General features: G+C 36.6%; 1 protein-coding gene across 1 annotated transcript in view; it reads right to left on the reverse strand.

Annotated features, from left to right (window-relative positions):
* Positions 1 to 13,645, reverse strand: part of TRHDE (thyrotropin releasing hormone degrading enzyme) — a 528,098-nt gene that overhangs the window by 193,700 nt on the left and 320,753 nt on the right. The window contains exon 6 of the mRNA XM_004700783.2: positions 7,264 to 7,401. Within this exon, the coding sequence (XP_004700840.1) occupies positions 7,264 to 7,401 (138 nt within the window). The remainder of the gene's footprint in view (positions 1 to 7,263; positions 7,402 to 13,645) is intronic.

Raw genomic sequence — 13,645 nt, forward strand, 5'->3', positions numbered from 1 at the left:
CTAACACGTTGTAACCTTCATATAAGAAGTGATGAAACATGTTCATATTTAACGGATTGTCTTTAAATTTGCTTAAGTCATTTTGAAATCTGCTCCTCACTTCCAAGCTTACAATAAACCTTTCCAACTTAGCATCTCATGTAAATTTAATGAGCAGCCTCTCACTCTCATCATCCAGGTCATGGGGTCATTGATTCGTATTTCTCTTTGTGCTCTCAGAGCAAAGAGACGGTCTCAATCCAGCTTTCCCCATCTTTCCGGTTTATGGACAGTGCATTCCTGTTTTCATTGCACTTTTATCATTTATTCTCTTTTTAAAAGCTAGTATTAAAATAAAAAGCTTGCTGAGCTAACTAACCTGTTTTCACAGAATAGTTCTCATTCTTCCTCTTTCTATCCTAACATTATGTGTATGATGCAATTTTCAGTGCTCATTATTCCTTCAGAGATACTTCATCCTTGAATTAAAACCTATAAAAAATTAGTATTTGTTCTATTAGATTCTACTTTTATTCTTCTATAATCTTTTTTAACCTGTATAATATATGTAGATGGGAAAATATTTACATCAGAGTGAAGTTATAATTCAGGAAGAGCAGTGAAAGAGAAGTAGGAAAAATTAGAATAATTATTAAGGAAATAATTACCAGAGATGGTAATCTAGCATAGCATCTAGATAAGGAGAGGCGTGATTGTTGACAGAAGCTAACATTGACTAGAAACTGATAAACAGAGGAAGGGGTGTACAGAAGAGCAGCAGCAAAACCTAACTGAATGTAACAACATACTACATTACAATAAAATAAGATAAATCCTGGGTACTCTAATGATCTCCATACTTGTTTTATTAATTCCAATATCTATAACACCTTTATGAATATTCTTCTTGGAATACAAATGTAACTGTTAGTCCTCTTTTTTAAACTCTCCATTGGTTCCTCATGATTTCTCAAAAACAAAACAAAAATTAAATATTTCTTCAGGCACATAACATTTGAAAGAATTTATCATTATCAGATTCTCACTACAAGAAATGTTAAAGAAGTCCTTTAACCAAAAACCCACTGCCATCGAGTCAGTTTGAACTCAGAGTGGTCCTAAAGGATAGAATACAACTTCTCCAAAGAGTTTACAAGACTGCGAAGCTACACAGAAGAAATGAAAAATAAAAGCATGAAAAATAACAAAATAGAAACTATATGAATAGACATGTAGGATTTTTTCCTATTATTAAAATATATTTTTAAATAATTCAATAATAACAATATATTATTAGCTTTTAAGTATCTATGTAAAGGAAATATATGAAAAATAGCAAAATTGATGAGAAGAAAGAGAATTACACTACTGTTAAGTTCCTTTGCTGTGTACAAAATATTACAAAACAACAACAAAACAAAACAAAAACTCATTGTTATGGAGGTGATGATGACTCATAGTGATCCCTTGTGGGTTTCCAAGAGGGGAACTGTTTAGGGGAGTAGAGTGCCATCTTGACCTCATAGAGCTACTGGTGGTTTCGAACTGCAAACCATGCAGATCACAGGCCAACATGTAAACATGATATTACTTCTATGGAGACGTTGACTAAATATGTATAATATAAACCTACTGACCCTCATATTGTTGTTTAAAGAGCTTGCCTGCTAAACCAATTGTTGAAGGTTTAAAGCCCCTAGCTGTTCCTCAGGAAAAAGATGTGTCAGTCAGTTACCATAAATATCACACCCTGGAAGCCCCTATGAGGAAGTTCAATTGAGTTGTAATCAACCGCAAAGCAATGAGGTTGGATTTTTTTTATTAAAAAAAATTATGTTTTAAATCTTAATGAGTTTCCTCCTCAAGTTAGAGTTGACCTAATGACATGGATGGAGAAATGCCTTCTGGACCTTCATTTACTGATGGGGTTCAACTCACAATGAGAAGGAACAGCTTCAAATATCCATTGTTCCTTAGTACATGACATGTACGAAGTTAAAATCTGAAAAATTAGAATTTGAAAACAAAAGAAATGAAGCACATAAAGTCCAATATCCTAGATATTTATCAGCCCAAACAGGCTAATATTGACCCTTTTTTTGGTCACATGGTCATAGGGATTATTATTTCTAGTATGACAAATTCAAAAGAACAGATTTATATATAATATCAAAAGTAGCAGGGAGAGGGGAGCAAGGAAGGAGGAAAAAGAGAAACAAGGAGCTGATTCCAAGAGCCCAAGCGGAAAGCAAATGTTTGGAGAATGATGAGGGCAACGGATGTATAAGTGTGCTTTACACAATTGACGTATGTATGGATTGTGATAAGAGTTGTATGAGCCCCCAATAAAATGATTTTTTTTAAAAGAAAGAAAAGCAAGGCTGTTCCTTTGAAGACTAAGTTTCACTTATCCGAAGCCACGGTATTTTTAATCACCTCATATGCATGTGAAAATTGGCCAATGAATAAGAAAAATCAAAGGAGAGCCAATGCATTTGGAATTATGATGGTGCTGTTGCAGAATATTGAAAGTACGATAGACTGCCAAAAGAACAAACAAATCTGTCTTGGAAGAAGTACAGTTAGAATGCTCTTTCAAGGCAAGGCTGGTGAGACTGTCTCATGTACGTTGGACATGCTGTCAGGATTGATCAGCCCTGGAGAAGGACATCATGCTCTGTCAGGTAGAAGGGCGGTGAGACAGAGGAAGGCCCTGGACAAGACGGACTGACACAGTGGCTACAGCAATGGGCTCAGACACAGGAACAATTGGGAGGATGATGCAGGACTAGGCAGTGATTCATTCTGCTATTCATAGGCTTGCTAAGAGTCAGAGGAACCCGATGGTTCCTAACACAGCGCGTCATGAAAAATTCGTAGACATAACCAAACACTTTGAAGGCATGAGTCACTGGGCCTGGGATCTGCAGACCATGATCTTGGGGGACATCAAGGTCAACTGGCATAACACAGACTGCTGTTAAGGTGCAACTATTTTTATCTCTCTGTCCAGAGGAAAGAAGAATGAAGACAATTGAAGATACATGGGAAATAATTAGCCCAAAAGATTAATGGGCCACCCAAATATCCGTTTCTACAATCCTGAGACCTAAAGAACTAGATGCTAGCACCATCAACTCTTCTGAAAGAGGTCACCGAAGGGTCTTGGATGCAGTGGAGAAAACTGTGCAACAGAACTCAAAATCATAAAAACATAAGGCAAGGCTTATTTATTGGATAGTGACCGATGGAAGGAAAGGTCAAGACTAGGGTCTCTAGTCACCATTGAGGTCTGGAAGTGAACTCAACCTTGTGGCTTAATTTTCAGCCAAATAGTAGACAGATCTATTAATGACGCACACACATCTTAGAATGATAAAAAAGGGCAGCATTTACTCAAAGATAAAATTCAGAAAGGTTAGGAAGAAGGAAGAGTAAGAATATAAAACCCAAGGAGGAAGTGGGATAAGTGCTATTACATTATGGGGATTGCAATTAGTGACATAAAATATGTATAAATTGAAAAAAAGCAGAATTTAAAGATCTATCTTGAAGTACAATGCTGTCTAAGATAGGATAATGTCTACCCAACTACAAGGAAGCCAGCACAATTATTATTCAAATTTATACACCAACCACATAGCCAAAGATGAAAAAAATTTAAAATTCTACAAAACTCTTCAGCTAGAACATCAACAAATATAAAGATGCATTCATAGTGATTGATGACTTAAACTCCAAAGTTGGAAATGAAAAGGAAGAATCAATTATTGGAAAATATGGCCTTAGTAACAGAAAGAATACCAGAAATCATATAATAAAATATATTTAAAAGCAATAACTTCATCAATGCACGTATCCTTATTCAACAATATAAACAGCCTCAGTCCATGTAGAATATAGAATGAAAATGACCTCATCTGTGTGAAATGACAATGAAGTAATGCAATATCATCAGGCAAAACAAGACCAGGGGCTGACTGTGAAACAAACCACCAACCTCAGAGGCAATTTCAGGTTGAAGCTGAAAAAAATAAACACAGGTTCATTAGCAAGAGAATACAATTTTTTTGGTATATTGTACCTGAATTTAAAGATCATCTTAAGAATAGATGTCCTGCCTTGAACACTAAGAACCAAAGAAAAGATGAATATGGGATGAGATCAAAGCATAAAACAAAGGATTATTAAAAAGACAGGAAAGAAGAAAATACCAACACTGATGTCATAAAAGACTCAGAAGCTTGCTCTTGAGCATACAGTAGCTAAAGCAACTGGAAGAAATGATAAAATAACTGTGTGATTTATATATATGTATATATTATGTTTCTTTTAAAAACAAAACAGCACCATGTCGGTGTGAGTGGCTTAAGAAAAGTACAATTGAAATGGACCTGACATCTTTCATGACAAACAAGTACATTTCGAGAGAAAAGAAGAGCCAAAGAGGAGTTAGTGAAAGATCTTAACAGAACACGTCAGCTTGAGAAGACAGAGTAAAACGGTTTCACAAACTGTAGCAAGTCCTCCAGTTAGAAACCCAAAAGGGAAGAATAGGGTGAGGAGATATCAAGGTGAAAGAACTGAGGAAAAACATTAAGCCTCCAGTTAAAATGGAACGATCCTACGGACAAAATATTAAATTATATAGACATCAATAAAAATGGAAGGAATACACAAAGTATCCAAATCAAAAATTGGTCTATATTTAACCATTCAATAGTAGCATTGTATCAAGAACAGGTGATGCGGAAAGAATTCTAAGCTTCATTGAAGGCGTAAATTAAAAGCATGTTTCCAGAAATTGAAAAAATATCAAAGAAACATTTTAAAACTCTGATGCAGCACTAGACACACTCACTAGTGTACCTCAAGAACCTGCCATAAACCTGCCCAACCAACTGAAAGACATCCATGTTTGAGCCCATTCTGAAGAAAGTTAATCTTACTGGCAAGTAAAATTTTGCTGAAGATAATTCAACCTTGTCAGGGAGCTGCACATGGGATATCATTACTGATGTCTAATTAGTCTTGGCTGAAAGCAATGGACACCAGGAAGATGTTTACTTGTGTATCACAACTATGAAAAGATATTGAACAGTGTGGGCCATAACAAACTATGGATTACATTGCAATAACAGGAATTCAGGAACACTGAAGTGAGCGTATGCTCTCATTCAAACAGAACAAGGAAGCAGTATGCATGCAATCAGGACAGGTATGTATCAGGGCTGGAGAGTCTCACCATACTTATTCAATATGTATGTGCAACAATCAATTCTCAGCCTGAATGATATGAAAGATAATGAGGCATCAAAATCTGTAAAAGACTCATTTACACTAGGCAGCATACAAGTTCCAAAATATGCTTGCTGAAAGAGAAGAGGACTTGAAGCACTTACTGATCAATATCTACTACTGCCTTCAGTATGGATCACAGGTCATTTAAAGAAAATAAAAATCCGCACAACTGGGCCAATCATGATAAATGATAGAAAGATTTCATTTATCAGAGATGTACTTGGATCTACACTCAATGCTCACAAAGGCAGCAGCCATGAAATCAAATGACAGTGACATAATGCAATGAGTACATCTATTGTATAAAATTTCTTTACAGTGTGAAAAAGCAAATATGTCACTTTGAGGAATCAGATGTGCCTAGCCGTGCCATGGTATCTTTAGTTACTTCATAATAAGGAAGATCAGAGAGGATTCATGCATTTAAAATTAAAGTGTTGGAGAAGGATACTGAAAGAATGGTGCTACTACAAGCAAAAGTCTTTTAGAAGATACAGCCAAAATGCTTCTTAGAAGCCAGCATGGTGAGACTTTGTATCATGTACTTTGGTCGTGTTATCTCTCAAGAGAGTCCAGTCTTCAGAAAAAGACATCATGGGAGGTGAAAGACAAGGTCGTCATTGTAAAAAATATAAGACAACAGGAGGGACTCACATAATGGCTGCAACAATGGACGCAGACATAACCACGGGGCTTTGTTCTGTTGCGCATAGATAGGTCTTGGCACAATGGTTATTAATAACATGGTACTTGATGTCACCTATTTTAATAAAACACCAAAACACACTTTTTAACCAATGCACTGATCTGTAATTTTACAGGGGGATTTCTATTAAAACAGTTCATACTTTTATGTATTATAGGTTAACATGAACTCATTGCCAATGAGATAGTCACTACCAGAGTGTAAAACTAAAAGCATTTTTTATTAAATAGGGATATGTTTTATAGAAAACCGTATTTGTAATTTTAATAAAACAGAAACAATATTCAATCTATAAAGTACATACCAATCCTAACAGATACAATTCACAACATCCTATAATTGATGACAGGAGACATTAAACCTAGTTCAACAATTATTTCAGCTCCAGTAAAAGAAAACTGATTGCCATGTAAGTAAGAAATAGTGAGACACATGCTCGTGTTAAAAACAGAACCGAGGGAGAGTGGTACAAAGAAACATCATTATCCTGACCCAGCTAACCACAGAAAAAAAAGTTCATGCAAGATATCCTAGTTCTATGTCTAATTATTGTCCCAAACAAAAAAATATATCCACTACCACTGAACCAATCGTGACTCATTGGACAGAGGGGAAATGCGCTTCGTCTTTATAAGGCAGTGTATCTTTAAGAAAGCCACACCGGTCTCCCTTAGAGTAGGCTGGGGGGATCAAACCAGTGACTTTTTGGCTGAGCACTTAACCATTGAGCAAGGAACATTAAATTATTACCTCCCAAATTTTGTCATCCTAAGTTTCATCTTTAGTTTTTGTTTATTACTCTTATTTCCAAGAAAAAGGCTTAATTCCTGAAATGTTCCCATATTGTTTATAAAATATACATAGCATGCCATTGCCTATATCCTTCTATATTAGCCAATCAAAATAAGTAAATATTTAAGAGCTACCACTGAAAAATAATTGTCACTATACTAGTCTGTTTTCTTATTGTTAATAATATCTGACATTTACATAACCGTGTGTACAGCAATCTCATATTGGGTCTCCAAACATTTATTCATTAGTACTTCAATATTTCTATGCATGATTTGGCAAATAATCATCTCTGGTCTTCTAATTTATAAAACAAAGCCTTAACTCTGAAAATGGCATAAGCCTACTACTTCATATTTTCCAACTCACAGTCCATTTCTTTCTGCTAGGACGAGGAGATACGTAGAACACATCGAGCATGAAACAATTTGACTTCCCTGCATTGTGAAATATCCAAGTGGCACTTGAGTCTTATTTATTCCCACCTTTTTATATGCGATCCAGTCAAACACCTTGTCAATATCTGTTGCCTGTAGCACTTCCTGTGATACTGGATGGGAACTGGCCAAGCCATCAAGCAGCATCACTTCATGCAGAACATCTGTCAGGAACCTCTGCTTTTCCTGCAATAGAGATGAGTCAATATCATAGGTGATTCATGGTTATGACAGAATGTGTGTGACAACTGGTACAGAATATGTGTCACTTAATTGATGAAGTTCATTAGTCTTACATGGTGAGACTCAAGTGAACCCAGTAAATAAAATGCCTCTTAAGTTACTCTAAAATGTAGGTGGCTGATTTGAGCACGACATCAAACACAATCAATGAACTACTCTGGGCTCTAAACAGATTTTTTTTTTTAAATGGACTCTGTTTAACAGTGATTAAAGCAAAATTTGGACAGTGGGCAAATAATGAAAGTGACTAGGTTACAGGCTTCGTGGTGTGTTCTACAATATAAAGAACGACCACAATCCACTTTTCATAGTGCATTTGTAAGTACATTCAATATAAGACGACTAACTAAATTTCAAGCTTACAGTACTGTTTTACTATTTAGTATCACTTATCTCTAATACCTTGTGACCAGTTCATCCTTCTTCCCCTTTCCTTGCTCCCCCTCACCGCCACCCCCCGTGAGTGAGGACACACACACACACACACACACACACAAGAATGTGAAGAGAACACAGTAACAAAGGCACTATTTACACCAAACTATATATATGTGTGGATGCATATGTGAATTCCGAATAACAAATACATAGTAGATAACAATTCATTAGAATAAAAATTTACCATGAAATTATAAAAACAGTCAAAATTACAAGACTTCTCTTCTGTGCATCATTGAGATAGCAGTCTCTACTCTATTAAAAGCAAATTTGCTATGGCAGAAATAAAATGAAATAAAAAGTACTTTTCGGTTGTTTTGGATTTTAATAAAATTCTCCTTTAAGGAAATAGCTTGGGTTTTGTCGCCAGCATACCAAGGATGCTGGCAGCTATTAGTCCTCCTGCCTCCTGCCTCCAATGAGGGAGGAGTGAAATAAGAAAAGAAGGTGCAAGGGATAACAAGGGCTAAATAGCCCCCAGACAGTTAGGACCTAAAGAGTATCATTATGGAGATTAAAGGCTGCAGAGTTAAATTGCTCAAACTCATTCTGAGCTCAGTCCTGGAGCGTCCCAGGTTTGAGCCAGCAGATAAACAGTATGTTATTTCTGAACAAGTTGTAATTTCAAGCTGAGAGAAGACTTAGTCCTAGACTTAAAGAAAATAGAAATGGAGAATAAATATACCATGAAAAGAATAGTTAACTAGCGCATGTAAGTGTGCATTATTTTTCTCATGCTTTAAAGAAATATTTTTGTTCATCATTGTTTACTTTGTACAGTTTAGTGGCTATATATTGGACTTATTTATTCCTCTTTTACATTAAGAGTTCTACAGAAATCAGCTGTGTTCCCTCAAAGAGAGCAATGCTGAAACAGTTGAACCAAACCACATTCTCAATTACAGACGACTCCTCCAGTCCCATGAGGCCCTATATAAGAAGGTTACACTTGACTGAAGTATATGAGTATATGGCATAAATAGGCTATATTTCTTCTCCAATAAACTTCCTTGTTCAAGACAAATTAAATAAAATGCAATTAGATATGATAGGTTAAACTGTTAATAATAAATAAAATCATACATACATATCTGATCTTGAGTCTACCAAAAAAGACATACGCAGGTTTTAGACAAATGACCTGGATTTATATAATAATGGAAAATCATGCACCAATTCAAAACAATTTTACAATTGATTTACTTCTAAGCAAATGTTCATACCTGTCATTCATGTAATTTTAAAGTGTGCATTAAAAGCTACTTGATTTAGAATTGATGGAGGAATTATAAAATATATCATTTTAGTTCAACTTGACTAGTGAACATTTTTAAGAAGTACCAGATAAAGATGAGATGTCCATTCTGAAGATAAAAAATACTCACATCTTCAATTAGCGATCACCTCCTTTAATACCTATTCCTCACACAAACAATCTGAAACTACGGTATACAAAGAGAGTTTAAAATGATGTTTTATTTGAATTCAAGTTACTAATATTTAGCAAGACATTATACACTCATTTATCAAAATAAAAAAATATTATCAATATTAATAGTTAGTAACCCCCTTTTCAAAATTTGTAATGTTTAAATGATACGAAAAAATGGTTTAGTAATCTTAAAAATAAAAGTTAAGGTAAATTTCAAAGGAAAAAGATTCACATTGAAGGAAATTTTGTTATATATAAATTTTGTTATGTTATATATGTAAAGTGAATATTTTTATACGAATAAAAAACAAACATTTTATTTTTAGTAAGTAGAATGTCAATAAACCATGTGTAAATGTAGTTCAGTCAGATTATTAGCAAAAAATAATAATCTACATGGTTGAAAAAATGATACTGTGTAATTGAGGAAAAAGGCTTATGTACATGAAGAGATGGAAAGGAAGATAGAGAACTCCTGGTGGGAAAACCCCCGCAGAACCCAGGAGAAGGACTACCTTAAACCAAGGAGGAAACAAGGAAGATTCCAGCCGGAGGCAAATCCAGTTTCAGAAAACCTCAAAAAGTCTCAGGGGAGAAAGTGCTAATATTTTATAAAGACATGTCTATGTCACTACAAAATTTAAAAAAAATACATAGCATCTTAACTTGTCAGTGGCCCTCAGCAGCAGCAACAGCAACAACAACAACAAAAGGAATCACTAAGTATTGATTAATTGTCTATTGTTTACCAGGGGCTGTGAAACTAAAAACGAAGTCAACGTAAAGAGTTTTTACACAGGGACCCTGCATGGCCTCTGGAGCCCACACTGAGACACTGGAATTAACTTTTTAGCAAAAGAGAAAGTGGACGGATGTCTGTGCTTTGTAGGGAAAAAATCTATATATGGTGTATATTCAAAAGCTAGTTTCATTTTATTTCATAGTTTAATGTCAAAAGGGTGGCCAGTCTACCATGGTCACGGAATCAGCAAAACAAGCCAAATTGAAGAACCTGAGCTATGTTTAAAGGAGATTCAATGTTAATAGTAGCAATTAATCCTATTATTCCAATACAAGCACTGTATTGAGTTTTTGAATATCAGCAGATCTGAATAGTTTCCGTAATCTCTTTGATACATATTATTTTAAAGGTAACTGCATGTTGAAGATGAGTTGCTCAGATGGATAGGGGAAACAGCTTAAAATGGGAAAATATAGGACAGAAAACAATCTATCACAAGGATTGACATACAACCCCCTCCCAGAGGGACAAACAACAGAAAAGGGAATGATGGGAGACAGAGGATGATGTAAGATATGAAAATAATAATCAATAATTTATTAAGGCTTCATTTATTAAGGAGGGAGGGAGGGAAAAATGAGAAGCTGATATCAAAGGCTCAAGTAGAAAGAAAATGCTTTGAAATGATGATGGCAACATATACAAATGTGCTTGACACAATGGATTATGAAAGAGCTGTAAGAACCCGCAATAGAAGTATTTAATATAAAAAAAAACCGCCAAACTCCACACGGTCAGACTCAGTCACTAGTGATAAGCTGAAGATAGGGAGTACTACTGATAGGAAGATGTCTGCATCATTTAAATAGATTATGAGACGGAATCATGTTAATAGAGGGTAAGACCACACAGTGGTTTTGACTCTGTCATGGGGGCAGAGGGCGGTAAAGGGTATTATGGGAGGGACAAGGGGTAGGGTCAGAGTGGAAAAGCAGAGAAGAGTCTGAATGAAGATCAAAAAAAGGTAGATACATCAAGCCAAATTTAGGAAGATATGAATGAAGCGTGAACTAATTTAAGACATGGTAAGGTATGCATAGGCATGGAGAGATGAGGAAAGAAATACTTAAAGCAGATGTAGGTTACGTCACAGCAGCTTAAAAGATTCAATTATCTAGAAGGGGGGATATAACCATAAAAGGATCTTTTAGCATTCCTAAAATAAAATACATTAACAGTGTTCAAAGTTTGATAAAAGAGCCCTGATTAAAAGAAAAGCACCTCTTATTCACTACCTATATGGTCTTGAGCAAGATGCTCAGCCTTTTCAAGCCTCAGGATCTCTCAACTGTAAATATATGTGGTTATGAACGTAAAAGAGAAAAATTTGTTCTACAACTATTTATGGAACTCATGCTACATTCCGATGGTACGGTGGTCATGTGCATGCAGGTGTAAACCATGGGCCCTACCTTCAAAGACTTTATAGTTATAGAAGGAAAGAGGGATGAAAAATGGTGAAAAAACAATTTCCTCCATGTACAAAATAAAAGTGGCTTCCAGATAGATTGTGACTACGCAGAGAAAGCAGTGGTTTTATAGTCTTTGCCTGGTGACGGGCCAGGAAAGCGCCTGGGGTGATAGTTTAGTTGACTTTTTTAAGAGAATGAGAGAGAAAGGGATATTTTCAGCACAATGGTCTGGGTGGCAGAGTAAAGAAAATCAGAAACAAATTGGGATAAATGATTGGGGATGAGCAGAGAGAGAGAATTTCCCATGGCAGTCTAGGAATCTAGAGAAGTGACATACTCATATTCATGGGTAGAGACCTAACTCTGAATTAAGAGTGAGGAATAAAAAGGAAACAAGAGGCAAAACAACATTTCCTAATTCCACACAAGGTTTACCATATGGACTGGAGCTTTGTGATCACCAAATATTGTTAGCAATTGTTTCGTTCGAATTTAGTTCAATTTGGGGATGACCAATGGAGATCAAACAAAATAATATACTTCATGTCTGAATTAAATAGAGATAGGAGGATAAGGCTAAAAGTATTATTATAAAATCATATATGCAAAATTACTAAAATGTGAAGTTACTGCTTTTCAATATACCTCCGAAGTCTATCCACTGCTGACAGTAGTGTTTCTGTCTCTCTAACTTTTACCCAAATAACACATCCTTCTTTGATTTACACCTTCAAAGCAGAAGCTCTGTCACTCTGAAGGGGCTCCTTAATAAAAAAGAGGCCTAAAGTGTCAAGATCAGGGTGGTAAGGAGGATGTGGGAAAGTTCCCAAACAAAATTCCCAACAAAATACAGCATACTTTGCTACCCTGGGAGAACTAGTGCACCTTTCCTGGCTGTCCCCACAGCACTCAACCTTCACTGCTCTCCCAACAGCACTCGGTTTTTCTGCTGACTTCCAAAGCTAATTGAAATTGCCACACAAAGAAAAATTCACAATTACGAGGTTTATTAGGGGCTTTAATAAGTTACAATTCATGTGAGAAACGCTCAGGATACTGGGTCAGTCAGGACAGTTTCTTCTTGGCAATGCCCATATTCAGCCCCTCTCTGGCCCTCAACCTCTTGGCTGACCCCAGGCCCTGCTCTGGCAATGTTACAAGGCTCTTTTAGGGCTGCCAATAAATACCCACAGAATCTGTCACCCACTAGAAGCCTCAACTAGAAGTGACTCAGTTCTAGCATGATGGGTCCACAAGCCAAGCTCCCTCAATGAGGTGCACAGAGGCATCCCACTTCATAAGCCAGCCTCCTGCCCCCAAACATTCAACTTTACCTGTTCTGTAGGATGGGAAGCCCACTACCCTGTCTCATCATCCAGCCCCTGGGCCTGCTGAGGACCCTCTGCCAGTCCTCTGGTGTCACAGCAGTCATTGGATCAAATAGGTGCACTGTGCAGGGATCTTAGGGTCCAAAGGACACACCCCTTGCCGGGCTTTTCTTTCTTACTAGTAGGGATTCCCCCCAATGGTTTCTGAGATGGCTCGTTTTATATCCATTAGTATGGTAATCACAATTAACTTTACTAGCAATCACTTACAACTGAATCATAATCTAATCAGTATTTCCCCCAACCATATTATCCAGACCGATCTGGAGAACACATTTCATTAGGTTGGAGTACCCAAGGGTATGTCCGGAAGAACCCAAATCAAAGAGCCATCATTCACAGTCTTGCATTGTGAATGCAGTTTTCAATATTTTAAAACTTCTTCATAATGCAACCCCATAACCGCCCTGCATCCTTTGAGAGAAACCCATCAGGATCATTCCTTTAGAATCTCCCCAAACAATCACCGTGATCCTCTGAGTTGACCTTTGTGACTGAAGTTAATGGGCCCAGCAGCTCACCTTTGAAGTCCCTGCTTGGTTGGACCTCCATTTTGACGGTACCCCAACGATAGACTGTGGTGGCCATCGAATCAGTGACAACGCCTACAGACCCTAGGTACAACCGAATTCAGCATGGCCCACTCCTGCGCCACCTTCACACCGTTCTTATGTGTGAGCCCACTGTCCACCCATCTTGTTGACACCTTCATCTT

The sequence above is a fragment of the Echinops telfairi genome, unplaced genomic scaffold, assembly GCF_000313985.2.
Source record: "Echinops telfairi isolate 266 unplaced genomic scaffold, ASM31398v2 ScPeMD7_2;HRSCAF=8, whole genome shotgun sequence".
NCBI lineage: Eukaryota > Metazoa > Chordata > Mammalia > Afrosoricida > Tenrecidae > Echinops > Echinops telfairi.